General features: G+C 54.4%; 11 protein-coding genes across 11 annotated transcripts; 6 read left to right on the plus strand and 5 right to left on the minus strand.

The window, feature by feature from the left end:
• Positions 1 to 150: 150 nt before the first annotated feature.
• Positions 151 to 491, minus strand: IUM83_19855 (putative alpha-N-acetylglucosaminidase (NAGLU); the record flags this gene model as incomplete). Its single annotated transcript, XM_067944923.1, has 2 exons — positions 151 to 187; positions 263 to 491. Coding segments are annotated over 2 exons (266 nt in total), but the record flags the coding sequence as incomplete, so codon positions are not given.
• Positions 492 to 1,197: 706 nt separating this feature from the next.
• On the minus strand, positions 1,198 to 1,671 carry IUM83_19856 (uncharacterized protein; the record flags this gene model as incomplete). Its single annotated transcript, XM_067944924.1, has 1 exon — positions 1,198 to 1,671. One exon carries the CDS (start codon positions 1,669 to 1,671, stop codon positions 1,198 to 1,200), a length of 474 nt encoding a protein of 157 aa, XP_067783191.1.
• Positions 1,672 to 1,691: 20 nt separating this feature from the next.
• IUM83_19857 (class I SAM-dependent methyltransferase) lies at positions 1,692 to 1,895 on the minus strand (the record flags this gene model as incomplete). Its single annotated transcript, XM_067944925.1, has 1 exon — positions 1,692 to 1,895. The coding sequence occupies one exon, from the start codon at positions 1,893 to 1,895 to the stop codon at positions 1,692 to 1,694; it is 204 nt and encodes a 67-aa protein (XP_067783190.1).
• Positions 1,896 to 3,423: 1,528 nt separating this feature from the next.
• Positions 3,424 to 5,073, plus strand: IUM83_19858 (Carnitine O-acetyltransferase; the record flags this gene model as incomplete). Its single annotated transcript, XM_067944926.1, has 1 exon — positions 3,424 to 5,073. One exon carries the CDS (start codon positions 3,424 to 3,426, stop codon positions 5,071 to 5,073), a length of 1,650 nt encoding a protein of 549 aa, XP_067783194.1.
• Positions 5,074 to 5,475: 402 nt separating this feature from the next.
• On the minus strand, positions 5,476 to 6,142 carry IUM83_19859 (Inorganic pyrophosphatase 3; the record flags this gene model as incomplete). The annotated part of the gene is made up of 3 exons (XM_067944927.1): positions 5,476 to 5,674; positions 5,743 to 5,845; positions 5,929 to 6,142. 3 exons carry the CDS (start codon positions 6,140 to 6,142, stop codon positions 5,476 to 5,478), a joined length of 516 nt encoding a protein of 171 aa, XP_067783193.1.
• A 175-nt stretch (positions 6,143 to 6,317) lies between these two features.
• On the plus strand, positions 6,318 to 8,024 carry IUM83_19860 (Inorganic pyrophosphatase 3; the record flags this gene model as incomplete). Its single annotated transcript, XM_067944928.1, has 2 exons — positions 6,318 to 7,178; positions 7,641 to 8,024. 2 exons carry the CDS (start codon positions 6,318 to 6,320, stop codon positions 8,022 to 8,024), a joined length of 1,245 nt encoding a protein of 414 aa, XP_067783185.1.
• An 872-nt stretch (positions 8,025 to 8,896) lies between these two features.
• Positions 8,897 to 9,586, plus strand: IUM83_19861 (Inorganic pyrophosphatase 3; the record flags this gene model as incomplete). The annotated part of the gene is made up of 1 exon (XM_067944929.1): positions 8,897 to 9,586. The coding sequence occupies one exon, from the start codon at positions 8,897 to 8,899 to the stop codon at positions 9,584 to 9,586; it is 690 nt and encodes a 229-aa protein (XP_067783186.1).
• Positions 9,587 to 9,865: 279 nt separating this feature from the next.
• On the plus strand, positions 9,866 to 10,639 carry IUM83_19862 (Inorganic pyrophosphatase 3; the record flags this gene model as incomplete). The annotated part of the gene is made up of 1 exon (XM_067944930.1): positions 9,866 to 10,639. The coding sequence occupies one exon, from the start codon at positions 9,866 to 9,868 to the stop codon at positions 10,637 to 10,639; it is 774 nt and encodes a 257-aa protein (XP_067783189.1).
• Positions 10,640 to 10,827: 188 nt separating this feature from the next.
• Positions 10,828 to 18,362, minus strand: IUM83_19863 (Actin-binding protein F; the record flags this gene model as incomplete). Its single annotated transcript, XM_067944931.1, has 5 exons — positions 10,828 to 11,390; positions 16,940 to 17,412; positions 17,483 to 17,710; positions 17,790 to 17,896; positions 17,973 to 18,362. The coding sequence occupies 5 exons, from the start codon at positions 18,360 to 18,362 to the stop codon at positions 10,828 to 10,830; spliced, it is 1,761 nt and encodes a 586-aa protein (XP_067783184.1).
• A 193-nt stretch (positions 18,363 to 18,555) lies between these two features.
• On the plus strand, positions 18,556 to 24,268 carry IUM83_19864 (Regulator of chromosome condensation (RCC1); the record flags this gene model as incomplete). Its single annotated transcript, XM_067944932.1, has 22 exons — positions 18,556 to 18,828; positions 18,898 to 18,975; positions 19,054 to 19,290; positions 19,359 to 19,817; positions 20,553 to 20,597; positions 20,661 to 20,755; positions 20,867 to 21,080; positions 21,149 to 21,205; positions 21,268 to 21,291; positions 21,363 to 21,452; positions 21,527 to 21,642; positions 21,708 to 21,741; positions 21,812 to 21,867; positions 21,933 to 22,044; positions 22,124 to 22,203; positions 22,675 to 22,756; positions 22,818 to 22,985; positions 23,046 to 23,108; positions 23,168 to 23,292; positions 23,388 to 23,645; positions 23,708 to 23,978; positions 24,050 to 24,268. The coding sequence occupies 22 exons, from the start codon at positions 18,556 to 18,558 to the stop codon at positions 24,266 to 24,268; spliced, it is 3,156 nt and encodes a 1,051-aa protein (XP_067783183.1).
• A 177-nt stretch (positions 24,269 to 24,445) lies between these two features.
• IUM83_19865 (WEE protein kinase) lies at positions 24,446 to 26,696 on the plus strand (the record flags this gene model as incomplete). The annotated part of the gene is made up of 8 exons (XM_067944933.1): positions 24,446 to 25,194; positions 25,314 to 25,497; positions 25,579 to 25,688; positions 25,782 to 25,992; positions 26,066 to 26,152; positions 26,217 to 26,293; positions 26,362 to 26,511; positions 26,582 to 26,696. The coding sequence occupies 8 exons, from the start codon at positions 24,446 to 24,448 to the stop codon at positions 26,694 to 26,696; spliced, it is 1,683 nt and encodes a 560-aa protein (XP_067783188.1).
• Positions 26,697 to 27,005: the final 309 nt, after the last annotated feature.

The raw sequence follows: 27,005 nt of genomic DNA on the forward strand, positions 1-27,005 counted from the left end.
TTTATCGATGAAGGCTTGGGGTAGTGGCCCTTCACCCAGCTCCCACGCAAGTTTCCCATTCGTCCCCACGACAAGAACGCAGACCCAGCAAAACTTGCCCAGACCCTCGTAGCTCACGTTGTAGTACTTGTGGAAGGTGTTCTGCCACACTTTTCTTGGCCGGTGAATGCCAGCGGCATGTTGATACCTGCATCGAATACGCACACAGGTGCGTTAGCAGTCTACTTGGTAATACTTAAGTATATATGTATGACCTACTAACCGTTCAGCGCCATCCAGTCTATGTGCTTTTCCCACTGCGGCCAGCTCCACGCCCACAGCGAATAGCTGCCCGTGTCCACGTTCTGGTAGTACGAGAACTTGGAGCTCCTCTTGTGGCGCACCCGCTCGACCACTTTCGGCAGTTTGTCCGGTAGCTGCAGCTTGTGGTTGTCCCAGTCGGTTTGAGTGCGTAGCACCGACTTGAAGTACCATTGCAGGCCGTACGCCATGGCGGTGGGGCTTGGCTGCGATCTCGAGTTTGTCGCCGTCACTTCCGAGCTCGAATACGTCAAGCTCATCTGGGTCCGACGGCAGTACGCGAAGCGAAATCTAATGCACACCACGCATTAAGTGAGGCGGTTGGTCTCTAGCATCGGTAGAATCGATTGAAGACTACCTGATCGTTGTAGTTGGGCCCCAAGCGTCGGTTGATCAGCCCTCGCGTGGCAGCCACTGGATCGTGCGGCTCGGCGTTTTTCTTCAGTCGAGCGACCGACGCCTCCACTCCCCCACCGAGACCCTGCAACAGCAGGAAGCAGATACCCAACACCAACCAAACCGTGTCGGCCCTACGCGACCATGCCATAGTTCTCTCCAAGCTCAAAGATCTCGTGAATGCTCCCCTTCGAGTCCCCGCAGTAAATCAGCAAGTGGCGTCTGTTCAGGATCGCTCACCCAGCCTGTCCCTCGTAGAAAAATGCCTAAGCGCGGACAGGAATTGAGAGTCGAGTAGGATGTCGTCGTTGTGGGCCATCGAGCACTCGTGTCTGTGGTGCTTAGTCCGTTCAGGGGGATATTGTCCAGTTAAACACTGTAATCACTGTAGCAAACCGTTGTTCAATTCCTGTAGTTGTTGACACCTTTCTGTTCGCTCAGCGCAATGAACACTGCAGTCGCGCACACTAGAGGCTCTAGTCTTGCTCCTTCTCCTCCGTCTCACGGTTCGAGCACGAACAGTCTGAACGACCGGGTGGACGTCATGCTGGAGCCGGAGATCGGCACGTGCTCGCGCACCGTGAGGCCCGCCTTCTTGAACGTGTTGAGCAGCTCCTCCTCGTACGTGACCGAGCCAAAGTCGATGGTCGTGAGGAACTTGAGCAGCGGCTTGCCGAGCTCCACGAGCTTCGAGTGGCTGGTCTGGATGGTTTGCGTCACGTAGACGCGCCCGCTCTCGGGCTTGAGCATGCCCACGCAGTGCCGCAGCGCCTTGACGGCGTCGGGCATGAGCATGAGCGACGAGCTGAAGTACACGGCGTCGTACGGGCCCGGCCCGGAGAAGTCGTAGATGGACGCGTGGTGCACGTTCACGCGGGCCTGCAGCTGCCGCTCGCGCAGCAGCGTGCGGCACCTCGCCACGTAGTCGGCGTCGTAGTCCACGCCGTCCACGGTGATGCTCTTGGCGCGCAGCAGGTCGCCGTTGTTGGCCAGCGCTAGGCCGTGCCGATGCCCACGTCCAGCATCTTGCTGCCCGAGGGCAGGCGCCGCAGCACCTCCGCGTACCAGCCGGTCGTCAGCTTCACGATAGTCGCGTCGTAGACGCGGGCGCGTGCCACACGCAGCAGCCCATAGAGCGCGAGGCCGCCCACCGCCGCCACGGCCAGCGGCACCAGCGCTGGGGATACGCCCGATGTCAGGGGGCAGTTTATGGAAATGCTATTAGGGGATGTCCTGGCATCATCACAATAAGTTGACGCCGTCTCAAATTTTGAGATGGCGTCAAACACCCAAATACTCATCAATTTACCAGTAGGTACGAATCGCGAATTAGGCACACCACTGTCTCGTCCCAAGTGCCGCCCTGCGCCGCCAAGCACGGCTCTGCCGAGCACAAAGCAGCCGAACGGTAGGTTATAGACAACGGAAAGCTCGCTAATTCACGAAACTTCGTTTTTAAGTTCGAAAAACAATCGCCCAGCTATAAGCGCGATTCCTGCTCATCTGTCCGCTACGGCTCGGCCAGGACATGATGCACGAAAGCAAGCTGGGGAGACTCAAAGAACCTCGCGACAACATGGCTGCCTGTGCTAGCGCAATGAAGTCGATATCGTCAAAGCTGGGATTGCGGCCAAAGTGGGAGGTTACGTCGCACAATGAAGACGTCGAGTATCCGCAAGCCTACATCCACAGCAATTGAGCGGTTCATCATTTTGTTTAGCGCAGAGTGGAAGCCTTCAAACTGGCTGGTGGCAACAATACGGACGGGTTGCTCTCCACCGCCTTGGTAATCGTTGTTCGGTACGTACGAACCTTCAGCTCGAATCTGTTCTGCATGGCTGTTCCAGCAGCCAGCCCACACTGCCTCAGTGCACGAGAGGTCTTTAAGCTTGATCTTCTCCACTACCAGCTAAAACTCGGCCTCCATCTCAGCTGGGTGACGAAGTTGGCCGTCTACAGTTTACAGCGCAGCCTATAATTGCTTTTTAGTCCACTTCTGATTCGGCTTTGACGCTGCAGTACCTTTGACGAAATCCGATCGATCAGATGAAACGGATCTTGCTTTATGCTCACAGCGCCATCGTAGACACTTGCTACCATGCCACGAGCAGCATTTGCGTTATCGCTAACCAAGAAAAATCTCATCACGGCTACGAAAGCGTAAAGCGTAGGAGAAATCGACTGCAGTAATGCTCTTGGTCTTATTATACTGGTACCTTCAATTTAGTGACACGCAAATGACCCGTCGTTGTCGAAAAGGGCGCTTCAAAGTCCCGCCAGCCAATCCGAGAGCGTCGATCCACCAAATGTTGCGTTTAACCTGACACGCAAATGTTGCGTTTAACCCGACACGCGAATATTGCGTTTAACCAGACGCTGACGTCGACGTTGAACCTGACGTGCGCCCTCTCACTCCGCAACTTGGCTCACCGCAATCTCCGCGCGCAGCTCAAGCGACCATCACTCCTGCGCTGATCCCCACAATGGCTCTGACCGCGCCCGGCTCCTTCGGCCCGCGGGCTTCCGCGAGTGCGACTACCGCGCCGAGGCGGACCTGGAGGACGCCGCGCGCCCGCTCTACCGCTTCCAGCGCGAGCTGCCGCGCCTGCCCGCGCCGCCGCTGGCCGAGACTGTGGCGCTGTACCTGGACACGCTGCGGCCGCTGGCGTCGCCCGCCGAGCTGGCGCGCGCCAGGAGCTGGCCGCAGCCTTCCTGCGCCCCGGCGGCATGGGCGAGGAGCTGCAGCGCCGCCTGCTGGCGCGCGCCGAGGAGCGCGGCGACTCGAGCTTCCTGGCCGAGTGGTGGAACACGCTCGGCTACCTGCAGGTGCGCGACCCCGTGGTGTTCAACGTCAGCTACTTCTTCCACTTCGCGGACAGCGTGCACCCGGCGCAGCGCTCCAACGTGGGGCGCGCGGCGGCGCTGCTCAGGGGCTCCGTGCTCTTCGCGCGCCAGGTGGCGGACGGCTCCGTCGAGCCCGAGCAGCTCGGCAAGAAGAAGACGCCCATCTGCTCCACAGCCTACAAGTACATGTTCAACGCCTGCCGCATCCCGCGGCGCGAGCAGGACTCGTACAGGATCTACGACCCCGCGACGCACACGCACGCCGTGGTCATGCGCCACAACAAGTTCTTCCGACTGGAGCTGCTGGACGCGCGCACGCAGGAGCCGCTGGGCTTCGAGGCGCTGTGCTTCCAGCTGGCCAGGATCTTGGACGCCGCTGGGGCCAAGGAGTCGGCGGTCGGCGCCCTGACGTCGCAGGATCGCGACTCCTGGGCCGATGCTCGTGAGGAACTGATCCGGGCGTCCCCGCAGAACGAGGAGTCGCTGCGGGCCATTGAGAGCTCGTTGCTAGTGCTCAATATGGATGACGAAGCCCCGGTGTCCCGTACCGAGGTGGCTCGCGGACTCTGGCACGGAAATGGACGCAACCGCTTCTTCGACAAATGCGTCCAGATCGTCGTCTTCGAGAACGGTAAGGCTGGACTGCTTGGCGAGCACTCGATGCTGGACGGCATGCCCATGGCTCGCTACGCGGACTACCTGCTGTCGCGGCTGCACCATGGACAGATTGACCTGGGCCCTCGTGGCCAGACGACGGCGCAGCTCGAGCAGTCACTGATCGCCCCGAAGCAGATCACGTTCCGTTTCACAACCCAAACACTGCGCAACATTGCTGAAGCTGAAAAGGTGTTTGACCAGACTGTCATCGACCACGAGGTGTTCGTGCAGGCCTTCTACGGTTACGGCGCGCGCTCCATCAAGGGGTTCCGCTGCAGCCCCGACGCTTTCGTGCAGCTCGCTATTCAGCTTGCCTACAAGAAGTTGTTCAAGAAGAATGTTGCCACCTACGAGGCCTCGCAGACGCGCGTATTCTTGCACGGACGCACGGAGACCACACGCAGCTGCTCGGCAGCTAGCGCCAAGTTTACGGATGCTATGGAGGACGCGTCGGGCGCCGTTTCCAATGAAGAAAAGAAGAAGCTGCTTCTTGCTGCGGCCAACGCGCACGTGGCATACATGCGTAAGGCCGGCGCTGGTCGCGGTGTGGATCGCCACATTCTGGGCCTGAAGCTGCTCGTGCAACCTGGTGAGCGCGTACCGTTCTTTGAAGACCCGGTGATGGCCAGGGCCAGTCGCTGGCTCATTTCGACGAGCCATCTGACGAACGAGCTCTTCGATGGCTGGGGATGGGGTGAAGTCGTGCCGGAGGGCCTCGGAATCGCGTACAGTGTCAAGGACCAGTCCATCCAGTTCAACATTGCGTGTCGCCAGCACGGTAGTTGGGGCGCCCGCATGGGCCACCTGCTCGAAGAAAGCCTCGTCGAAATGCAGCAGCTCTTTGCGCAGACCAAGGACGTCGGAGCCAAATTGTAAGCGACTTGACGAGTACGTGCCATCCAGAGCTAAGAGAAGTAAGAAAAGAAATTGATTAACTTGGAGTTAGACTCGTTGTAGTGCTAGCTAAGGTAACGAGAACCAGTCTGATCTAATGTTGAGGTATTCCTACCCAGGTATTGCTCGGACCACACTGAGTCAGGATTTCCACGTTCAAGTTTGAGTTGAAATACGGGATGGATGATGTCAAAGGGTGGCAACGCTGGTTACGACGAAATCTCTCGGTCCTGGTCATCATCTGCACCGCCTGCAGTCTGCACCACAGTCTTCGCCAAGCCTTTCTTAGATAAAAGCACGTTAAGCGAAATAAGAAGCTGCTGGGCTGCCCGAGGCACAATCAACGGGACAAATCACACACCGCAGACGCTTCTGCGGCTTCCTTTATTTACGGTACTCGTTGATCTCCTCGTGGAAGTGGTCGAGTGCCACTAGCATGACCGCGTACGGCAGGTTCTGCTTCATGACGGTAGAGCGCACGAACGGCAGACCAGCAGCTACCGTGGAGATCGCAGCGCTGGTCAAGTCGTCCTCGCGCTGGGTCGCCAGCGCCGTCTTGATGCCGCAGTACATGAAGAAGAACCTGCACACACAGCAGCAGCAACCGTCAGTAAAGTACCCTTGGCAACCTCCCCACTGCAGTGTCCGCACCCAGAGAAGGCTCCTCCCGTCTTAGCAGCCCCTCGCGCGATGGTGCTCAGCGCTGCAGGCGCCAGCTTGCCGTGCTGCTTCATGTACAGCTTGGCCCCGTCAACTACACATCGCAGCAAAAAGCTGCAGTCAGCCCCACCCACGTCCACCGCACCACAAACGCCTACAAGGCGCGCCGCAACGTACTGCCGCCGAAGGTGGCGCCCGTGACGAAGCCCACGAGGCTGCCGAACATGAGCCGATTGCGCAGATTGCGCACCGCCACGGGCTCGGTCAGCGCGCTCAGGCCCTTGCCGAACTTGTCGTCCGTCTTCTGCTCCTCCTCCTTCGGCACACTCGCGGCGCTGGGGCGCTTAGGCGCCTCGGGCTCGAACGACGACCAGTTCTGCGAGTCGCCCATGATGCCAATTTGTGGCCAAGGCAAAAAGCTGAAGCACACGCTACTTATGCGAGTCAACAGGCCCTCTCTAATCACATACTCCAGAATCAAACTTTTACTGCAAAAAAAATACTCAGAATTTCTGAGTCCGAATGATCAGAATCCGAACTAACGCTATAAGTCGAAGAGCTCAGCGATGATGCCGCTGTCGTCTCCGCCGCGCGCGGCCACGTACAGCGCCGGTGAGCCGTTCCCGCCGCAGCAACACGTGTACCAAGCTGTACCCGACTTCAGATCGCTGTATCCCGAGGTACAGCCGCCGCTGCTGGCCAGCTACCGCCCCAGACGTCGCGTGACGGTCGTGCGCCGCCCCGCGGGCTGCAACTTGGTGCGGCCATGCGCGCTGGCCAGCCAGATCACTCGCATGCTGCTGTTCAACGGCTGCAGCGCCGTGCTGAGCGTGGTCGGCGCGCTGCTGGTGTGGGCGGGGGTCGCGCTGGCGGTGGTCACCTTGCCGCTGCTCGGCTTCGGGATAGTTGTCTTCAAATGTCTGCAGCACGTCGTCTTCTACCTGTGCTGCACGGACGTGTTCGTGTACAACGCGCTGGCGGCGTCGGCGGCCGACTACATCGACATGGACATGGACCAGTGGACCAGCAGCACTGAACTGCACCCGCTGCTGCCCATTCGAGTGCCGCCGCCGCTCGGAGCCGGCAGTGGGCAGGTGCTCGAGCCCTGTCCGAGGTTCGAGCGGTCGCTGGGCACCGCTCGAACGTGGACGCAGCTCGAACCTCGCTCCGTGCTGGCGACCGTGTACTTCGGGTGCTTCAAGGTGCTGGTGGGGGCGGCGCAGATGCTGGCGGTGGCGCTCGTGGCGGGCGTGCTCGGCTTTTTGATCGGGGACAAGCGCGTGCCCGTGCACTTGGAGGCGCTGACCGCGCAGTACCCGTTCGCGGTGTACACCACGGCCTTTGGGCTGCTGATGGTGGCGCTGGCGATGCTGCATGGGGTGACGAGGGCGTCCAAGGTTGTCACGCGATTCTTCTGCTGCGAGACGGTGCGTTGAAGGTGGGGAAGGCGATTGGCGAACGTTGGGACGAGGTCGTCTCTGGAAGCGTTCCAGGGGGGAGACTCTTGAAAGAGAACGACCGACTCACAGTCGTGGGTCATGCCTTCAACTGCCGCGTCCAAGGCACGGAGACAGAGCAAGACTAGTTCGTGTTGCGCCAAGAAAAGGAATCTGGTGACGCTGTCCCGGTGCCAACATCGAGTCTGCTTCAAGTGTCTGTCCAGGACGTGCACAGAAGCCCTCAAGAACGAAACGCCGGCTACGTGCTGGAAGTGCAGCAAGGAGATCGCTCTGGACCAAGTGGAGATTGTGCTCAGCCGCTCGGAATTCGTCATGTACATGACCCGACGCCATAAAGAAGACACCGCACGAGCGGACTGTGCAAGTTGTACTGCCAAGAAGGATGTGTGCCAGCTGAGGGTTGCGCCTTGCGGACACCACTATTGCCAGCCGTGTCTTCTGCGCATGTGTCGTCTGGCGTTGGGTGACCGCGCACTTATACCGCTCCGTTGCTGCAAGAAGGAGCTGCCCGACGACTACGTTCGCGAATCATTGCATGGGGCCGCCGACTACGCAAAGTACCAGCAACTCATGACCGAGAAAGACTGGAAGGTATCAGACCTCGCGTCTGATGCCGAGTATACCGCGACTGTCAAGGCGATGGGGGCCAAGCAGTGCCCTGGATGCGGCATCGGCGTGCAGCGTGACTTTGGTTGCGTACACATGACGTGTCCAAACGGACACCAGTTTTGCTACACGTGCTTGCAATTTTGGGGCACCTGCCACTGCCCGCTGATCCCGGAAGCGGAACTGAGAGCAATTCTTGGCGAGTGATGTTCGGGCAAGAGCAGCGCGTTGTATTCATGTTTGCAGCTTCTAATTGAGTATCTAGTTTCACTGTGCTCGTTGATTCATTTCTGTGGAAAGACCAGAGAAAATTGACCGCCACGTCCCAACCTAGTGCACTCACTCGTTCCTCAGCTCACTCCAAAATCTCAACGGTGGAAGCGATGACTACTCGAAGCGTTGCTCGACTGCGTCCAGAACAATGCTCAGCGTGTCCGAACAAGTTCCCATGGTCGATGTCGGAGCCTACGCAGCTATTCCCATTGTTGTGTGGGCACATTTTTTGTCGGTTGTGCTTGGCAAAGCTGGTTCGGAATGTGCTGTCATCCACGGATGTTCCCCTGCAGTGTTGCGAAAAACTGGTTCCCAATGACTACATTCGCGATGTGCTGGCCGACGAAGAAAATAAGTACTACTTATTCTTGTTAAATCAAGCTCGTAGTAGTGCGGATTCCGTGAAGGAAGCGAACCAGAAACCGGATATGACGTCTCCTGGATCTCTACCTGTTAGCAGCAGCGCTCATAACGTAAGGAAGGACCTCGAGATGAAACCACCACCAGGCAATGCATCAGCAACTCCGCTTGCCATTCAAGTTAATTCCACCCCGCAACAACGCCCAGCTCGGAAACCAGTTGAACCACGATATATTACACGCACTTCCAAGGCCCGACTAAACCAACAGCAAGGTGGGGCTATCGCAACGAGTGGTTCAACCTCGAACGACCAATCATCCGTGACACCAAGTCGCGAGAAATATTGCAAGTGCAACATTTGGCTGGATGAGTCGCCATCCATAGCCCCGTGTGGTCATCGAGTTTGCCGCAAATGCTTGGAAAATGGAGTTCAGCACTATTTGGACATGTCCCCGCTTGGAAATGCAGTGCCAGTGAGCTGCTGCGGCAAAGTGCTGCCACTGGATCTGGTGAGACGCATCATTTCTGGCCGTGAGTTGATGACGTACGCGAAATTTATGATCAAGTACTCGGACGCCACTACCCCACGCACGGTGGGAACTAAGCGCAAGGCCGCACCAGAGAAACAGCCGGCTGTAGTCTCGCAGAAGGCGAAGGGCAAGCCACCTGCCAAGAGAGCGAAAAAGGGTTGTATTGAGGCGGATGGAAGTAGCCGAGAATGTATTGCCTGCTCTTCCCCCAACAAATTACGCGTGGGGCCTTGTGGCCACGGCTACTGTCAGCCCTGTTTGAAGAAGATGGCGAAGACGAGTCTGAGTAATCGCAACCAAGTCCCGGTTCGTTGCTGCTCGAAAGAGCTTCCGATTGAATATGTGGAAAGCGTGCTGACCAAGAATCAGTTTCAGCAATATCAGCGCTATGTTTCTGAGCGCGACCCAAAGAAGTCGACGCTGAAGTCGGACAGGGACTATGCGGCGATCGTGCGCAAAAATAAGGGCAAGCAGTGTCCGGTTTGCGGTATCGGCGTTGTCAAGGTCTCTGGGTGTCATGCTATGCGGTGCTCGCTTGGCCACGGTTTCTGCTGGAACTGCTTGCAGTCGATCTGCACTTGCGGCCGAATCTACCAGTACAACTAACAAGGAACATGGCGATAGGGGCGGCTTACGATAGCAATGCTCATCTATCAAGGTGTCGCTGGCGAGTTTTTATTTGATTCCGTTAATTGACTGCGATGTCGTTTGATCATTGCTTTGCAAAACCTCAACCATCTTAACTCCCATGAACTTCCTGGGAAGGGCCAGAAGCCACTACCACCTAACGGTCGGAGAAAGCACTTCCCCTCTTTCTGTTGGTGGTCATCTGTCGCCTCCATTCATTATCATTATCCATTTTTCCTGCCGGTGCTACGTGCCATCATGGACGTCCTCCCGAGTGTGCAAAAACTGAAAGAAGTTGGCGCTGATGGCCCATTCGAGCACGTGGTCTACCTCAACTCCGACACGATTGATTTCGTCGACGAAGTCGACGGTGCTGCAGTCGAAGCGCAACTCGCCGAGGTGTACGCGTTGGAAGTGTACCGCGAGGAAATTCGTCTCGCAGAACAACGCAACTTGGACGAAGCGGTTGCTTTGAGTTTTTACGCGAAGGAGGAGCGCAAGTTGTTGAACCCTACCGACACCAATCTAGAAACGGACAGTGAGGTGGACGAGTCCCTGGTGCTGGTAGAGCTCTCGGACCTGGAGATCGAATCCAAGCCTCCTCCAGTGTGCACGTGCTGTTTGGCTCCTCAGGCGAACAAGAGTGATCGACGCGTTTTAACTTGTGGCCACCTCTACTGCACAAAGTGCGTTGCAACTCGCTGTCGTATGGGTGTTCGTGACCGCGCCATGGTGCCCGCTCACTGCTGCAAGAGGGAGTTCCCCTCCGAGTATGTTCGAGAGGCGTTGGATGCTGCCGAATTCCATACTTACGAACGCTTCCTCAAGGACAAACATTGGAGCACGCTCGACCTGCAGTCGGATCGCGACTATGCCCGTGCGGTGAAGGAGAACCGCGGCGTGCAGTGTCCTGGTTGTGGGGTTGGCGTGCAGAAGTCGGTCGGGTGCAACCGTATGATGTGCTTGAACCACCACGAATTCTGCTTCCTGTGCGCCAGGAAGTGGAAAACTTGCAGCTGCAGCTACTATTGATGTCCCCCAACGCAACCCACGGCCGAATTTATGGGTAACAGGCGTAATGATAACTTTGTTATTTCGTAGCCCTCACGTGCAAAGCAGACAAGAAAATTGATATTTTTCGTGTTTTATCCTTTTTATCGTCGATGCGAGTGCTTGGCGAGGTCGATCACAACTTGACCGACATAGGGACCTTGCGCACCTCAATAGAGCAGTAACTCGCGCTCTTCCTTGCCGCTGTAGTCGCCAACGGTAGACGCGAGCACTGGTGGGTCAACCTGCTCCACGGTTGCGCCGAATTTCTCGTGAGATACCAAAATGGAGAACTTCTGCACGTTGGTAATGAGATCTCCGTTGATGCCCACGTAGTCAAACTTGCCCAAAAGATCGGTGTAGCCATCTTTGTAGAACTCAGTCTTGGTGTGACTACCACTCGACGATACCTTGGCATACACCTTCACGTAGCACGAACGCACCGGTAACCCATCACGCAGAACTTGCAGCACGCCGCACTGAGTCATGATTTCCACGTTCAAGCTTGAGTTGAAATACGGACGGATGATGTCAATGGGTGGCGCAACGCTGCTCGTAGTGCGGGACGACGGAATCTCTCGGATTCTGAGCATCATCTGCGCGGCCCGCAGCTCATTTGGAATCTGCACCACAGTCTTCGCCACGCCTTCGTCGGAAGAAAGTGCGTTAAGCGAAATAGAAAGTTGTTGGCGAGGCTCGACCACTAGTAAACTCGATGCAGACGCAGCAGAATCTGAAAAGTGTTGAACGGCTCCGTTGAAAACATCAGCTCCACATCAATCGGGTAGAATGAAAGCTCGCACCGTCCAACGGACTGGGAGAACATCTCGACGGCACCATCGCCCACCCTAGCCTCCAGTTTAATTTGACTTCCGCGGGTAGTATTGGTCGCTGTTGCTCGGTCATCGCTTGCTGCAGTATCAATGGCAGCGTCTACCACCTCCATATCCTCGAGCCGGTGCAGGCTCTGGATCTCAAAGGCGTCGTACTCTTCCACGAATTTTTTCATTTTCTGAAAGCGTTGTCGCCAACGAGGCTGCGGGTGAGTAGCATAGCTCGAAATCGCACGGCGAGCAATAGCGAACATCCGGCCTTGTTGGCCGTCGCCCCCGAAAAAATCGAGGAAGGCAGACAAATACGCGTACTGCACTGTGCTCTTCAGTTCAGTCACCCCTGGTAGAGATTCCAAACGACTGAAAATCTTGAATCCATCCTCGATACGGTCAAATAGAATCATGTAGTACGCCATGACAAGTAGGTTCTGCTCGTCAATCCGAGTGTAGCTTCCCAGTCTTTGGCAAAGTTCGCCAAAGTACCGCCGAGTTTCAGCATGCAATATGCGTTTGCCTGATGTTTTGGTCGTCGCTCCCCATGATATCTGTGCATCTACCCTACCCGTCACAGGATGCACACGTCTCGTTAAGAAAGGACCAAACTCACAGTAATCGAAGCTCTCAAATAATGATTGGAAGCGCTCGCTGCGATACAATCGTGCTTCATCCACAAAATAGGACTGGAAGCCACAACCGAGAGACTGGGTGAATTCCGTCGAGCTAGCGAAAAACTCCTTCATAGCAATTTCATCACGATGCAGAAGCCCATACTTCCAGATGCCTGGCACAAAGAAAAACTTACTTTTGAAGTGCTTGACGATGCCGCGATAAAAGCCTTCATCACGGCATCGCCAGTACAGCTTCTGGTGGTCGATCTTCACACCGGGTTTCACAGACTCCATAAAGTGTACGACTTCTTGCAACGTTCCCCTGGCACTAACATCAGCCCACGATGTCAAATTCACGCGGGTAGCATTGCGAACGACCTTGCATGTAGTTGCATCGCCTTGGACTTTTGCCCAGCCAATTACCAGTCCATCAACTGATGCCCGTGCGGGATATTGCGTAAAAATCCTTCATCTGGAAAGTAAAATGAGAATGTAAATTCGCTGGTGTGGTTTGGCGCCACATTGGTAATCTCGTTTTTCGTGTAAAACCCACGTGAACCCATCGGAAGAGCACCTTGAGGTATTTGCAGTAGCAAATTGACGTTAGTGAGATGCTCGAAGCCAATGTTGCTCAGAGTGACGACTGTAGTGTAAATCGTGTTCACGAGAAGCTCCGTACTCGAATCCCCGTTCTCGTCTTGAATGCGTTGCTTCAAAATCAGAACAGTGTTAACGGTAGGATCACACTGCGCTGGACCAATACTGCGATGGTAAAGAATGGCATCGGTCGCTGGAGAAAGTGTCACGTGGGTCCCAGCAGAAGAGGCCAGCTGCACTAGGGCTGGTTTTGTTTCAGTGTCGAGATCCAACACAGCAAGCGCAAATAGCCCCTCCGTAATGGATCCAAGTGCCTCAGGAAAATACGATGACACGAAGCGATCACGACTTCCGTTCACAGTTTGAGAACACAATATATGCTCCGCGTACTGCTTCCAGAACATGTTGAGGCCTGTCAGTGCGGGACGTTGCCCAGTGAAGTATCGCTTTTCTTGCACCTTGCGGACCTTTCCTGGCGGAATATAGGGGACTTCCTTTATCCTTTTCTTGCTCTTGTTTTCTGTTTTACCTTCTGAGGCATCATCATCATCGTCAAGCTCTTCGTCATCTGCACTTCCGTCACTTTCACTATCCAGGCTTCTAACTCCAAAGTTATCATCAAAATCTGCTAAAGCCTCTGTTTCAACCACTTCCGCGATTTCCGTCGCTTCCGTAGTTTCTATCGTTTGTGGCGCTGCTCCACAGGGAACGGCAGCCATTGAGCAGAGTGCAGAAGCCCCGAAACTAAAACCTCCTGGCGCTGGCTGGCGCATGGGCGCCGCAGCAAGATCTCTGTAATAGCCTGCATCCGATGGGGAGTAGGAGGGAGAGGTAGGGGCATACGAGCTCTGAAGCATTCGTGCTCTGCCTGATGCATCTGGCGGTCCACCAAAAGCACTTTGTGTCCTTGCTGGAGACTCTTCGACCGGAGCAGAAGATGGCTCAATTTGTCCTTGGGACAGCACTGTGTTGAACATGTCAGCAAGTATTGGTGAGCATCCCGAAGGGTATGCGGATTCAATTTCGCGAATCACAGCTTGGCAAATGCGAACCATTTCCTCCGTATCCGTGATCCTTTCCGCCACCAACAGTTTCTCGATACAGCTCAAACGCTGGAATGCAGCCGGGTGGAGGTAGAACCGTCGTAGGCTGTCCTCATCACCGAGCAGATAGTAGTCTATCAACGACTTACATATCTTTGCTGCTACCATTTGTTCGGCGGTTTGCTTGAAGAACGCTGGGTCTTTGCGGAAAAGGTAGAAATTGAGATCGTCACAAGCATTTGCATAGTAGAAACTGTTCTTCGCCTTGGGACTGAGACTCCACCACCCATTCAGTTTGTCAGCTAATTCGCTGACGTCATTGCCACTTGTGATCGTTGGCCACAGATTAATAGCACTCGTAAGACTTTCATAAAGCGCGTACTTACTCGAAAATGAGCGTGGCAATGTTTTCACATCTCCACGGCGAACACACTCATGACTATCGAATTGGTGGAAATGCTCGGTTGGCGCTAGAGCTTCTTCGACGGACAGACGAATGTCACGTTTGGGTATCACGAACTCTTTTCCCTCGGATGGAATTGTCATCGACAGTTCCTGCGTGCAGACACATCCGCTTTCACAATCAAACGCAATCGTGCAGACCTCAAACGATGCCATTTCGCTCGAAAAGAAGGGAAGGCCACTCAAGTCAATGCGAACAAGCCCATCGGCGCTGACATCAGATGACGCTACAACAAATGATTGTTGACCAACAAACGATATACTCGGTGTCAGCTCTGTGCGTCGTGTGGAAGATCTCCGACAAGCTAACTTTTCTTCATCATCATTTTGTGTGAGCTTCCTCCAGATTGAATCTCTTGCGTCGCCACATATTTGAATCCAGTCACTTTGTCGCCAGCTTCTACAGTCACGACTTCCATGTCAGACTCACCAACAACATGAGGATTTTGAAGCAACGATGGTTTAGGCAGCGAAGAGGATCCAAGCAATAGTAGAGAGTTCTGGTTGGCAGAGACCAGTGCGCGTCGCTGAAGAATATAGGCGTACTCATCACTAATCTTGCGCATTTTCAGGAAGTCATTTTCGAGAGGAGCAGAATGGAATGACAATCGAGGCAAACGGACTCCAGAACTCGAGATAGATTTCAAGCCATCAGCCACAATCACCTCGCTCACTTTCGCAGTTCGCATATCCAAAAAATGCTTCAATGACACTAGTACATGAGTCGAATTCCTTGGCGCGTTTCGCAGCTGGATCTCCAGCGCCAGATTCTGTTTGGTGTCCCCTATCAACTCTTGAGAGCAAATAGCCAGCGGCAACGTCCGCGTGGCAAGAAGAACCTGGGTTGGCCGAATGATCAGGCCCAGCGGGAGAGAAACATGCGTGTTTTTCTTCTCGCATACAGTGACGGGGTACTTTAGGTTGAGTGGTCGGAGGTATACCACATATTTCCCAGCTTGTCTTATCTGAACAACAATACAAACAGGACACCCTCGCTTGTTCTTAACCACCTCAATGACTGAACAATGTGTTGCGTTTTGTAGCACTGACTCTACGACCTCACAAACTGACACCAGTTTATTCTGTATCCATGCCTCCACTTCAGTGGAGAATGCGAAAGGAATGGGAATTTCCACAACTTCTTCGACTGAACAATTCACAATTTGCGGTCGGTATGAGCGCAAATTCGGCAACTCCCAACTGCACGACTTCGCGGAGCCATTACGAGCACCAAATTGCACTGTTAATCGCTCGATATCTTGGAGTTGGCCCAGGTTGATCTCCCCGAGGCGTCTGCTTGAAGAGTCGTCTTGATCAACTCTCCAGAGTGCACATGCTTAATAATGAAATCAGCGGGTACGTTCGGAACTGGTTCTCCGTTATGACCCAGCACAAATATCCGAAATTCATTAGGGCCGTACGGGTTTTCTGGGTGTAGTGATTTTCGCTTCAAATGAGCGGTGAAGGTGCCCTCGAAATTATTGACCCGTTGCACGTCAAAACGCTTGGAGTCAGTCACTTCCGGGAGATCTCTGGTTTCAACCGTGTTTAGATCCACTCCTGGTCTAAAACGCGAGCACTAAGAGTGACGTTGAAACCCTTGGCATCCATCGGGATCTCAAAAGAGGGTGGGTAATTTATGATCTGCTGTATGGACCCAAACGACAGAGCTTCCTTGTGTGAGCTCGAGCCGACATTGCTAGTATTGACGAGATCAAACTCAATGACCAACTTCGCATCAACAAGCAACTCAAGTGGTTCACCGGTCGCAATACCTGCTACAAGAAGTCGCGGGCGAGTAACAAGCTGGGCGGTGGAACCAGGAAGCAATTGCTCAATGTCGATGTGCATGTCAATGTCCACGTCAAACGCTTCAGCCAAGTAAGAAAAGGACCCATGGAAAGAGCCAAACGATCCGAGGCGAAACGCGACAGCAAACTTGTCGTTTGAACTTCCCTCATTCGGGTGGCGGAATGGAATATTGATGTTCCCATTTTCGTCTGGTGAGTATTCGCGACCGTGCTGAGCCCGGCTGCCACCAGCCTTCACGTTGAGCACAAGAGCTTGAGCGTCACGAAGAAGGTTTCCGTGCTCGTCCAGGACTGTGAACTCGTGTCCTTGAGTTGTGATGCGCTCCACATGGCGAAGAAATCCTTTGCGTAAGATAGCCCTGCAAGTTATTCCTTTTTCGAAAACTTCTACCACGAACACACCGCGCTGAGCGTTCTTCGTGGCGAGAAACTCAATCGGGACTCGCGCTTCTTGCCACGGGGTTAGATGGCTTAGGTCGATAACCTGCTCCTCAGTTGGAAGCAAACCATCGAGACAAATATCACCTTTAATCTCACGGCGTAGACGTGAGTAGTACCCATGGTCTTGATCTCATACAAGTGTGCTGTCAGTGACTTCACGTTGCGAGTGCGCACATAAATCCGTAGCACATCGTCTGGCAAAAAGTAGGTCGGGTTCGACTCGCAGAACGTGACACTGGACGTATTGGTCTGACTCGACAATTCCTGGCCCTTGTCTTTCAGCTTGGCTGTCCACCCGAAAACTCGCCTTTGCCTACTTTAATCATTGTTAGCGCATGCTCTGCAGCCAAGAAATCGTCCTTCAGATGGGCGCGAAGCGCATTGAAAACGAGGGTGCTATCGATTTCAGACGACCATAGCGTTTTCAGACTTTGTCGGATAATCTCATCATGTTTCGCTAGCGACACACTCGTAAAGCCACACGCACCACCATAGACCTCAAACCCGTACATGGCTTCCAGCGCCGGACCACCTGCGAGCTTCACGTATTCCACCAGAGAATTTAACAGTTCCGTTACGACACTTGGGCTCGTCCAATAAATGACGTTCATCAACTCCAGTTTCCGGTAGAGTATCAGCACTTGAATCTTATTCACTGTCATCGGAGTAAAGTCGTGCAAGAACTCCAAATACGTCGCGATATGCTGCAGCTCTTTCATGTTCAGGGTTTCGCTTCGGAGGTCAGAGCATTGGGCACTGTCTACTTCTGCAACAGCACGAAGTAATTGTATCCCACGAACCGCGAACTCGTAGTTGCTCCGAAACAAATCAGGTGCTTGTCGTGCACACTCCAGAAGCTGCTGGAACGACAACTTTTGATGTGCAGCCCGAAAGTTAAAAGTGTAGGCTTCGTTGACCTCCTTCCTACGCTCGGCGTCCTTGACGATAATGTCCACATATCTAGATCCACACATTTACAATACCACATCAGCCTCGAGTTATGAACCAGGCTAGACGCAACGGCACGAACCCTGGAATATCCGCAAATTCGAAGGCGTAGCTGTCCAGGAACAATTCGAGCATCTTCCAATGCTCAAACTCAGATCCATCCCACGCGCAGATCTTCTGGAAAACCTTCTCACGTCCGAAGACGTCCAGATCATTGAGCATTGCCCTGAGCTTGGGTTTCACCGCATTGCTAATCCTCAGCGTGGTCAGTTTGTTCTCGATGATCGAATCCAGGTCCAGCAACTCAGCTCTAAACCCCCAACACACAAATAACCATAAAGTCAACTCCACCCACCCAAAAGATCCACTTCCTCCAGCACGCCACCTACTTGAGGGTCGTCGGATACGTCTCCTTCCTCGCCTCCGTCGTAACCCCAGCAGGCTCGGGGTCGTAATGACTCACCTGCAGCGCTGTCGTCACCCGCTGCGTCACGTTCTGCACCACGTACGTAGAACAAGCATCAGTCTCCAGGCACTCTCCCCTCCCGTCACTCTCCCCTGTTTAAACCCACCGAGATCTCGTCCTCCGGTCTCTTGAGCTTGTACGTGAGCTCCAGCTCCAGCATCAGGCGGCGCCTCTCGATCCTCTGCGCGCGTCGCCAGCAGTGGCTGCTCGTCAGCTCCCGCTCCGCCGTCTGCAGGTCGTCCCTGCCCTCGCTCAGTCGCTGCCACGCCTGCTCGAGCTCTCCTCCCTCCGCCAGGGCCTGCACCTCCAGCGTCGTGCACAGCGCCGAGTAGAACCAGAAATCGGGCGAGCCCGGCACGAACGACTGCTCCACGAGCGCGCGCTTGGCCGCCACGCCCTCCGCCAGCGCGAACGCCTCCTGGAAGGCCAGCTGCGCCTCGGCGCTGCCTGTGGCGCCCTCTGCCGCGAGCTGCCCCTCGAACTCGGCCGAGACCATCACTCCTGCTGCTCTGCGCTCGACTCGGCAAATTCGATACTGAGCGATGATTCGATGATGCACTTCAAGTTGGGTTGACTGGGTACAAAATAGAGATCCATGATTGGTTGAAGCGTTAACCAATCAAAGCGGAAAATACTTTACGGGAAAATATTACCGCCACTTCAACTTGAAGCGTCTCGTCAGGGAGAGCATGGGGCTCTTTGGGAAGAAGGGCAACAATGCCGTCCGTGTGGCGGAAGGAGGCGGCGGCGCGCTCGCGATGACGTCTCCGTCGACTGCTGCTGCGACGTCAGAGAAGAGCAAGGACGGAGATAAAATGAATCTGGAGCTCTTCGGCGCGGATAGCGACGAGAGCGACGACGAAGCGACCATCGACCGCTACGCCAAAGAAGGCGACGAGGACCTGGACGAAGAGGAGGCGGCCGAAGCCGAGAAGAGGAAGGTCGCAGTGCTCAACTCGAAGGTGCGGGCTGGCTGGTAAAGGTTGCGGGAAGAGTGGAGGTGCTGAGGATGTCAACTGCCGTGTGTGTAGTTGTCGCCGGAGGAGCTGTTCAAGAAGTACGACACGGACGGGTCGGGCAATATCTCGGCGTCGGAGTTTCTGGCAATGGTATGAATCTTAGATTAATATTTTTGAGCTGGGCATGCTGAGCATTTTTTTTCTTTTTCTTTTTTTTTTTTTGCGTAGCTGCCAGATCTGGGGATTGCCATCTCAGCGGCGAAGGCGATGCGGATTTTCCGCCGCTGTGATACGGACGGGGGCGGTGAAATCGACCTTACAGAGTTCAAAATGGCGATGTTCGCTGTGGACCCAGTGTCAGGCAACACGTTCGGCTTCTCGCCGTCCACTTTGCTGGGGCCACGAGATGCTTTTGAGTTGTTTGATGAGGATGCAACGGGGCAGATTGATGAACTAGAATTCGCGGTGCGTAGGTGGTTGAGTTACAGTCAATTGTGCATATAGTTGTCGCGGCTAACATGCGTATTCTTCAGGATGTTTTGGAGTATTTTGGAATGGATGTGAGCGATGAAAAGCAAGAGAAGATTTTCAAGAAGTATGACAAAGATAAAAGTGGATACATTGACTACCGGGAATTTCGTTCGATGTGGGTCCGCTTAATTGACGTGCGCGAGGAACTTACGAAGCGAGGGGTGGAGATACCAAAACACACAAGACAGTGGAAGCTACAGCAAATGCTTGAGACAATTCTGGATGAAGAGGAGGCCCGTGAAGCAGTAGCACTTGAAGAAGCAAAAAAGTTCCTACAGCGGCAGCGCGACAAAGAATTTCGTGAGCAGTTAGGCCGGAAGGCAATTGTTCGAGCTGAAGACGAGCTAGCCGCTGCTTTAGATGCCGCAGGGCAAGTGTACATCATGGGCAGTGGCAAATACAACCAGTTCGCTGGAGACCCAGTAATACGAGATGAGGACTTGTTCCCAGGGTTCAAGGCTGTAAGCGAAATTTGGGCCTATCGTGTAAATCCAACCAATAATCAAGCTCAGCCAAGCAAACCAAAATCAGTACCAAAGCCCAGTAAGCAAAAGAAAGAAGCTCGTGAACAAAATACTGGGGCAAATGGCGTGTCTCCTACTAAGACAAAACCAAAACCAACCACTTCTCAACCAGGCAGTGAACTTGGTGCACCGGCGTCCAAATATGTGCGCCGAAGGCTGGAAAACAAGCGCTGGAAATTTCGAAGTCCGCCCAGGTTGAACAAGCGCACAATATCCCAAACCAAAACACACATTCGCGCAATGTCTCGAGAAAAAGCTATGTCGGACGATCGTGCCGAGGGAGACCCTCGTGTGAACTCAAATACACCTACGGAAACTTCCGAAGTTGAAGAGCTTACTCACGATGCGAGCAACCAAGCCGAGGAAGAACTTGCCAAATTATTCTTTGAAAACCGGGAGTTCGTTAGGAGCTTACGATTTCGATCAACCACATTGATGACAAATACGGGTCCCTTGTGGGGGAAAAGTGTCGTTCAAGGAGCAATAAGCGACAGTGTCGCATTTGCCGTAACAAGTTCAGGGAGTGTCTTCAGCTGGGGAGGGAGGGATAGCACTTGGGAGGCATCGGCACGGCGGCTAGCCGGGTTTGATGATGACTCAGACGACGAACTTGGAGGAGGGACCGATGCGAAGAAAACTAAAGACTTGTCTAATGTCGATATACAATCTAAGGTTACGCCTCGATCGGCATTACAGAAGATGTGTACGCCTGCCCAGGTACGCGATTCGGAAATGTTGTCAATGCGCATGTGCCAAACGAGCTAATCGATTTGTGCACAGCTCGAGGGGTTGCGTGACCCTGATGTAGAAGCCAGCGAAGAAGAGCAGCAGGCGATTGAGGCTCGACAAAATGAGGAGAATCAGCATTATGAAAGGTAGTCTTGCAAGAAATGTGGTATTTCAGTTTCAGACACTAAGCTGTGCACGGAAATATGTAGGCTGAAGCGTGTAGTCATGTATTATGACGTGTGGGAACCACCTCCCAGTAATGCAACAAGATTGCTGTTCATGGAGCAAGTGCTATTGCCTAAGGTTGAATACGAGCAGCTTATCACATCAGGGCAACTTCGTGGTCTCGAGTTTGACCATATAACCAAAATGGATTTATCTCTGGCGCTTGGGGAATGCTTTGAGCTAGAAGTTGAAGTGAAGGGTGAGGCTGGGCATGCAGCATTTAAGGATTCGGAAAGGATGATTAAGGTAAACGACTTACTTTTGTATTCCACTGACCACTCCTAACCTTGTTATCTGTTCACTCTATTTTGCAGGAACACAGCCAAGATAAGCGTCGCCAAGACAAACAACAAATCCAGTTGCTGCAAGCTGTACGTGTCATTAATGTTTCCAAAACATTGGGACTTCACTAACCACCAACGTTGTTGTGTAGGAAAAAGACAAACTTTTGCAGGAGGTTGGTTTATAGATGTTGTCACAAAAGTAGAAGTGTCGCCAACGAAGATTTTGCTGGACGTTTTGGGGCAGTGGGCAGACGTAAAGACATTGCGCGAGGATCGACACATGAAGCGTGAAGAGGAAATAAAGTCGAAGATCATCGAGAAGATTGATCGAGCGGTCAGTGTTTGGGTGCATTGCATCGAACTTCACGCTGGATTGATAATTCAACTCTTCCCGCTTCAACTTGGTAGGATCGTGCGTATGAGTCTCGAGCTTCTCGCAGAGTTGTGCAGTTGGAAGACACGATCCCTGAGTTTACAGCTCGAGGTGAAAACGTTCGGATAGAAATGAGCGGAGTCACCACAAGGTACGCAAATGACCACAATTGCATGACCAAGTGTTCGTCGGCCTGAAATGCTCAATTGTACGCAGAGGCCCACCGCTTCACTCGCCCAGAGGGGCTGTGGTAAGTTGATCCTGTCGGAAATGGATTTTTCGATTTCAAAAGCAGACTAACAGTATGCATGCTTCAATAGTCCGTTGCGAACGTGTCGGCGGGGGGCTCACATGTAGCTCTGCTAATGCAAGATGGGTACGATATCTACCACACCTGCTTCAGCAATTAGTCACGCTCAAATCTATGAAATTACCTTCTAGGTCACTTTACACTTGTGGAATTGGTGCGAGTGGCCGCTTGGGTCTTCAGCCAAATGAGCGAGGTGCTATTTGTTTCGATACAAATCACCCACAACGTGTCGAGGCTTTCAATGTACTCAATACTACCTTTTTTAGTGGGAAGTGAGCTATGGTGTGCGTGCTTACTGCTAACCTTCTCTTATTTACTGCAGGACTTAAATATCCGCCAGATTTCTTGCTCGTATTCACACAGTGCAGCAATTGACTCGGATGGAACTTTGTTCACTTGGGGGTCAGCATGCAACGGGAAACTTGGTGTAGGAATTGTCGAGGATGAGTACAAGCAGTATTCATTGACCCCGTTGTTAGTCAGATTCCCCGGGAAACGGAAAATTCGATCTGTGTCCTGTGGAGCTTCGCATAGTGGAGCAGTGTCAACCGCGGGGGAATTATTCATGTGGGGTTCGGCAAATGGAGGTCGTCTCGGGCTTGGGGCTCATGTTATCGATACCATTGTTGTTCCAACTTTGGTGAGAGATTTCGTCAGCAAAAAAGTGCGAGTATGGCAGGTGTCTTGTGGAACAGCCCACTCGGCAATTTCCACAGAGGTCATGTCGGAACATAACGGAGGCAGCAAAAAGCTGTTAGGAGGTCAGGTATATGTGTGCGGAGGCGCAACAGCACTTGGTCAATACAAACTATCGTGGGAGCGCGTACCCGAGCTGGATGAGGTTGGAATTCGTCAAGTGGCTTGTGGTAGCAGTCATACGGCTGCAGTTTCCTCTTACGGTGAGCTGTACACCTGGGGTCGCAATAACCATGGCTGCACAGGTCACGATGCGAGCGTAAGTAGTTTTATGGTCATACTGTTTATCCCAGATTTGATCTAATTGCTGTGCTGTACAGCGTACTTTCGTGGAGAAACCAGAGCTGCTCAAATGCCTACATGTAGAGCCCTACAACCTTGCGTTTGGTAAACCATGTCGTCAGATGACCATCTACAATGAACAGGGACCTCATTTAGCCGTGAATGGGGACATCGGGGGCACTTTAGCGACTTGTATTCACACTCACGTAAGACAACTATGCTTCCTGAGATTCAGATGAACTATGCTAAAATGTGAAAAATTGTAGCTGGAGGATAAACCATGGTGGGAAGTAGACCTGGGGCAACCTGCAGTTATCGAAAAAATACGGGTAAGCGACAATTTGCGTGGTTGTAGAAATTTGATGCGGCTAACCTCGGCTACCTTAAGCTGTGGAATCGAACCGACGAGCCGCTGAATCCGTCAAAACGCAGAGAAGAGTACAGCAGTCGCTTGTTTCCGTGCTGGATCTTCGTTAGTGAGTTCCCATTCAAAGAGCTGGAGGGCAAGGAAGGGTGCGTTTGCATGTTGACTTGGTGTACTCGCAAGGTTCGTTTGTTGTTTTTTGTTTACTGATCAGTGGTGTTTGCAAACTGTCGCGATGATTTAGTCTGCGCGCGGCAAAAGTGCAGTCGAGCGCGCTCGAATTGTTCCGAACCAACAAACGCATGACGGAGTGGATTCTCCCAACTGCTAACACTGTCGGCCAGTACGTCCGTGTGCAACTTCAGAACAAGAACTTCCTCCATTTCGCAGAAGTCGAGGTGTTCGGCGTCTACTCCGCGTTCAACTACGTGGGCCGTGTCGGCACGGTGCAGTGCAGCGCAGACGCCACACTGGTGGTCATGCCTCCCACCCCAACTCAAAGGTACGTTCAACGCCGCCGCACAGACCCTCAGATAAACATTCATCGTGGTGTTGGTGCTGCAGTGTGCTGGACGACTACTACCTCCGCGCCATCCAGGCAGACGCCGACCACGCCACCATCCTCCGCCAGTACAACGCGTACGACCGGTCGTTCCGCAAGTTCGGCCGCGGCAGCGCCGAGATCCTCGACAGTCCGTGCCGCCTCTGTCGCGTCTTCCGCGATTGCGAGGTGTGCGAGTTCTACGCGTCTGCCAAGTACAACCGCCGCTCGTACGGTGGCGCCGGCCTGAAGCCGCTGCCCGTCCGGCTGGACGGCGACCGCATGGGCCTCGAGGTGCGTGCCTGCAATCCATCCACACCCCTGCTCAGTATTAACCAGCTAACTAGTCACCAATCTCCGAGCAGGAGCTCGTGCGAGTGGCGCTCGCGGAAGGCACCCTCGAGGCGGAGCAGCAGGAGTGCGCGCGGCAGGAGCTCGAGGCCGCCGAGCGCGCTCTCCTCGCCCAAGAAGCCGCCGCCCTCGAGGCCGAACGGCAGCGCGCGGAGGAGCAGGAGCGCAACAAGCGGCAAAGCCGCCTGCTCAAGCCCTTCCAGGGGCTCACACTCCGCAGCAAGAAAGTGTAGCCATGTCTGCACTTCAAAGTTGAAGTTGCCCTGTACCCCCCGTCGAAACCTGCCATACCGCATACTCCCAACCTCTCATACTGAAAAAGGCGGGAAAACCTGCTATCGACCTTCATTGTTGAATTTTCCCACTCAGAGGCAACTGCAGGCTTTGGGTCTCTGCCGCCTCGGAGAGAGATGCTGCTCAACGCGCTGCGCTCCAAGGCGCGCGGCTCGTCGCAGGCCTCGAGCGGCGGCAAGAAGCAGCGCTCGATCCACGACTTCTTCTCGCAGGACAGCCGGCGCAAGGCCGGGCGCAAGGCGCGGCGCTCGCTGGAGGCGTCGGCCAAGGGCAGCAGCTTCAGCGCCGCCGCCGAGGACATGGAGGACGAGCCCGTGCCCGTGCAGAAGCGCATCGACTACGACGTGATGGACGACGAGAGCAGCGAGGAGCCCGTGCCGGTGGCCTCGCAGTCGCAGTCGCTGGGGCTGCGCCCGCGCCCCAAGAAGATCGACTTCACGGCCTGCTCCAGCCAGCGCAGCGAGCCCGACTGGGAGCCGCCCAACAGCGCGCACACGCCCGTGCGCTTCGGCCTGCCGCCCACCAGCCAGGGCTGCTACACGCCGGGCATGGCCACGCCCATGCAGCAGCAGTGCAGCCAGGACGACATGGACTTCCTCACGCCCCGAGACCAGCCCGTGATCCCGCTGTCCAACCCGACGACGCCCTCGCCGCTCAAGAAGCGGCCCAGGCTCAGCAGCGGGGCGGACATGGTGCAGGAGGAGCAGGTGCAGACCCTCACGCAGGACATGACGCACATGGACGTGCGGCATGCGCGCAGGGGCCCGCCGTCCTTCTCCAGCCAGTCATCCATGGACACCAGCTCCCCGCAGACGATCAGGAAGGTCAACGTCGTGGTGAACACCAAGAGAGCAAGACCCAACGGGTGAGTGGGGCGACTTGGACGGCTGCCGTTGTTGAGACGGTTGGATCACTGATATTTTTTTTCGTCATGGTGTTGTTGTTTGTTGTTTGGTGTTGTTGTCGTGGTCGTCGGTCGCGCAGAGAGCAGGCGACGTCGTTTCTGTCGGAAGAGAGCTACGTGAACCCGTTCGCGCCGCAGCCGACGTCGGAATCGGGCAAGAAGAAGATTTCTCGGCGCAAACGACGGTCGTTCCCGGCGGCGTGGGTCGGGGCGAAGAACGGGTCGCCTGTTTCCAAGTATCTGTCGGATTTCTCGGAAGTCGGGGTGCGTACCACGCATCGTCGGGATTTTGTGTGTGTGTGTTGGTGTTGTGATTGCGGGCTCATGCATTTGTGTGTTGTGTAGTTGATCGGCTCCGGATCGTTTTCGAAGGTGTACAAGTGCGTCAAGAAGATCGACGGCTGGGTGTACGCGGTGAAGAAGAGCAAGCGACACTTTCGCGGAAAAGCTGACACGTACGTTACATTTGACTTCTGCCGAGCTGGACACGATGCATTTTCTGTCTTCGACAAAGGTGCTCATCTTCTTGTCGTTCTTCGTATTGATAGCGAGCGAGCACTACGCGAAGTGCAAGCTTTGGCAGCTCTGAGCGGCAGTAATCACATTGTCCGGTATTTTGACGCCTGGATAGAAGACGACCTGCTCTACATTCAGCTTGAAAGCCTAGAGGGCTGCTCGTTGGCTGGGTTTGTCAACAAGTACGCGCCGCGCAAGGTTCCGGAAGAGACACTATGCAAGCTTCTTTGCCATCTTGCTCAGGTACTCTTTGCTGCTGTTGAGTGGCATGTCCGCTGCATGGATTCTAAGCTGACCGATGAATCGTGTGGTACAGGCTCTCTATGATATGCATAGCAAGAAGATAGTTCACATGGACGTCAAACTTCAAAATGTTTTGGTCGGTCCGGGAGAAGTTTACAAGGTGCGATGCCGCAGTTTTTTGTTTAGCTCTATCGGCGTTGATGCTAACCTTTGCTTCCACGAAGCTTGGTGATCTGGGAACTGTCGCCCACCTCGATGGCAGCATGGAAATCACAGAGGGCGACAATCGGTATCTTAGTCGGTGAGTGTCGACTGCTGCATACGCGAGTTGTCAAGGTCTCAAGTCTAACGTGACGGTTATTGTCGTAGGGAGTTGCTCGAGGGCAACCGGAATAACTTGCGCGCCGGCGACATCTTCGCCCTGGGAGCCACGATTTATGAGCTCGCGCTCGGAACGACGCTGGCGAGTGGCGGCGAGGAATGGCAGAAAATCCGCGACGGAGACCTGGTCATGTTCCGGTAGGCTTCCGATGCTTTCCCGTCATTTTACGACCAGCACGCTAACGTGCTTGCTCACCTGCTCCCACAGACAATACTCCAACTCGCTGCAGCACCTGATCGCCAGCATGATGCACCCGGACGCGCTGCAGCGGCCTCTGGCCGAGGACATCTTGCAGCACGAGGTGGTGCTGCCCTTTCGTTGAGTGTCGTCGTCGAAGTCGCCCGAGTCTCTGCATGTCGGTACACTACTGCCAAGAAAATAAACTGCATTTGCACGGTTGAACACGTACCGCGCGGGGCACCACCCGAGTGGAGGGCAGGTAGCGTCTATGACATCACAAACGGGCGGTGCTGACCGCAGGCCCGTCCTTCCCCATCTTGCTTGCGTTTACCTTGGCCAGACTATGGGATCCCCTGAGTCACTGCAACCTGCCCGGTGGTTTCGCAGCCATCCGTGGCCGCTCATCCGCACGAGCTCATTCCGGCAAGTGCAGCCCGAGGCCCAAGTGTCC

This window comes from Phytophthora cinnamomi (assembly GCF_018691715.1).
Source record: "Phytophthora cinnamomi strain GKB4 chromosome Unknown Contig101, whole genome shotgun sequence".
Taxonomy (NCBI): domain Eukaryota; phylum Oomycota; class Peronosporomycetes; order Peronosporales; family Peronosporaceae; genus Phytophthora; species Phytophthora cinnamomi.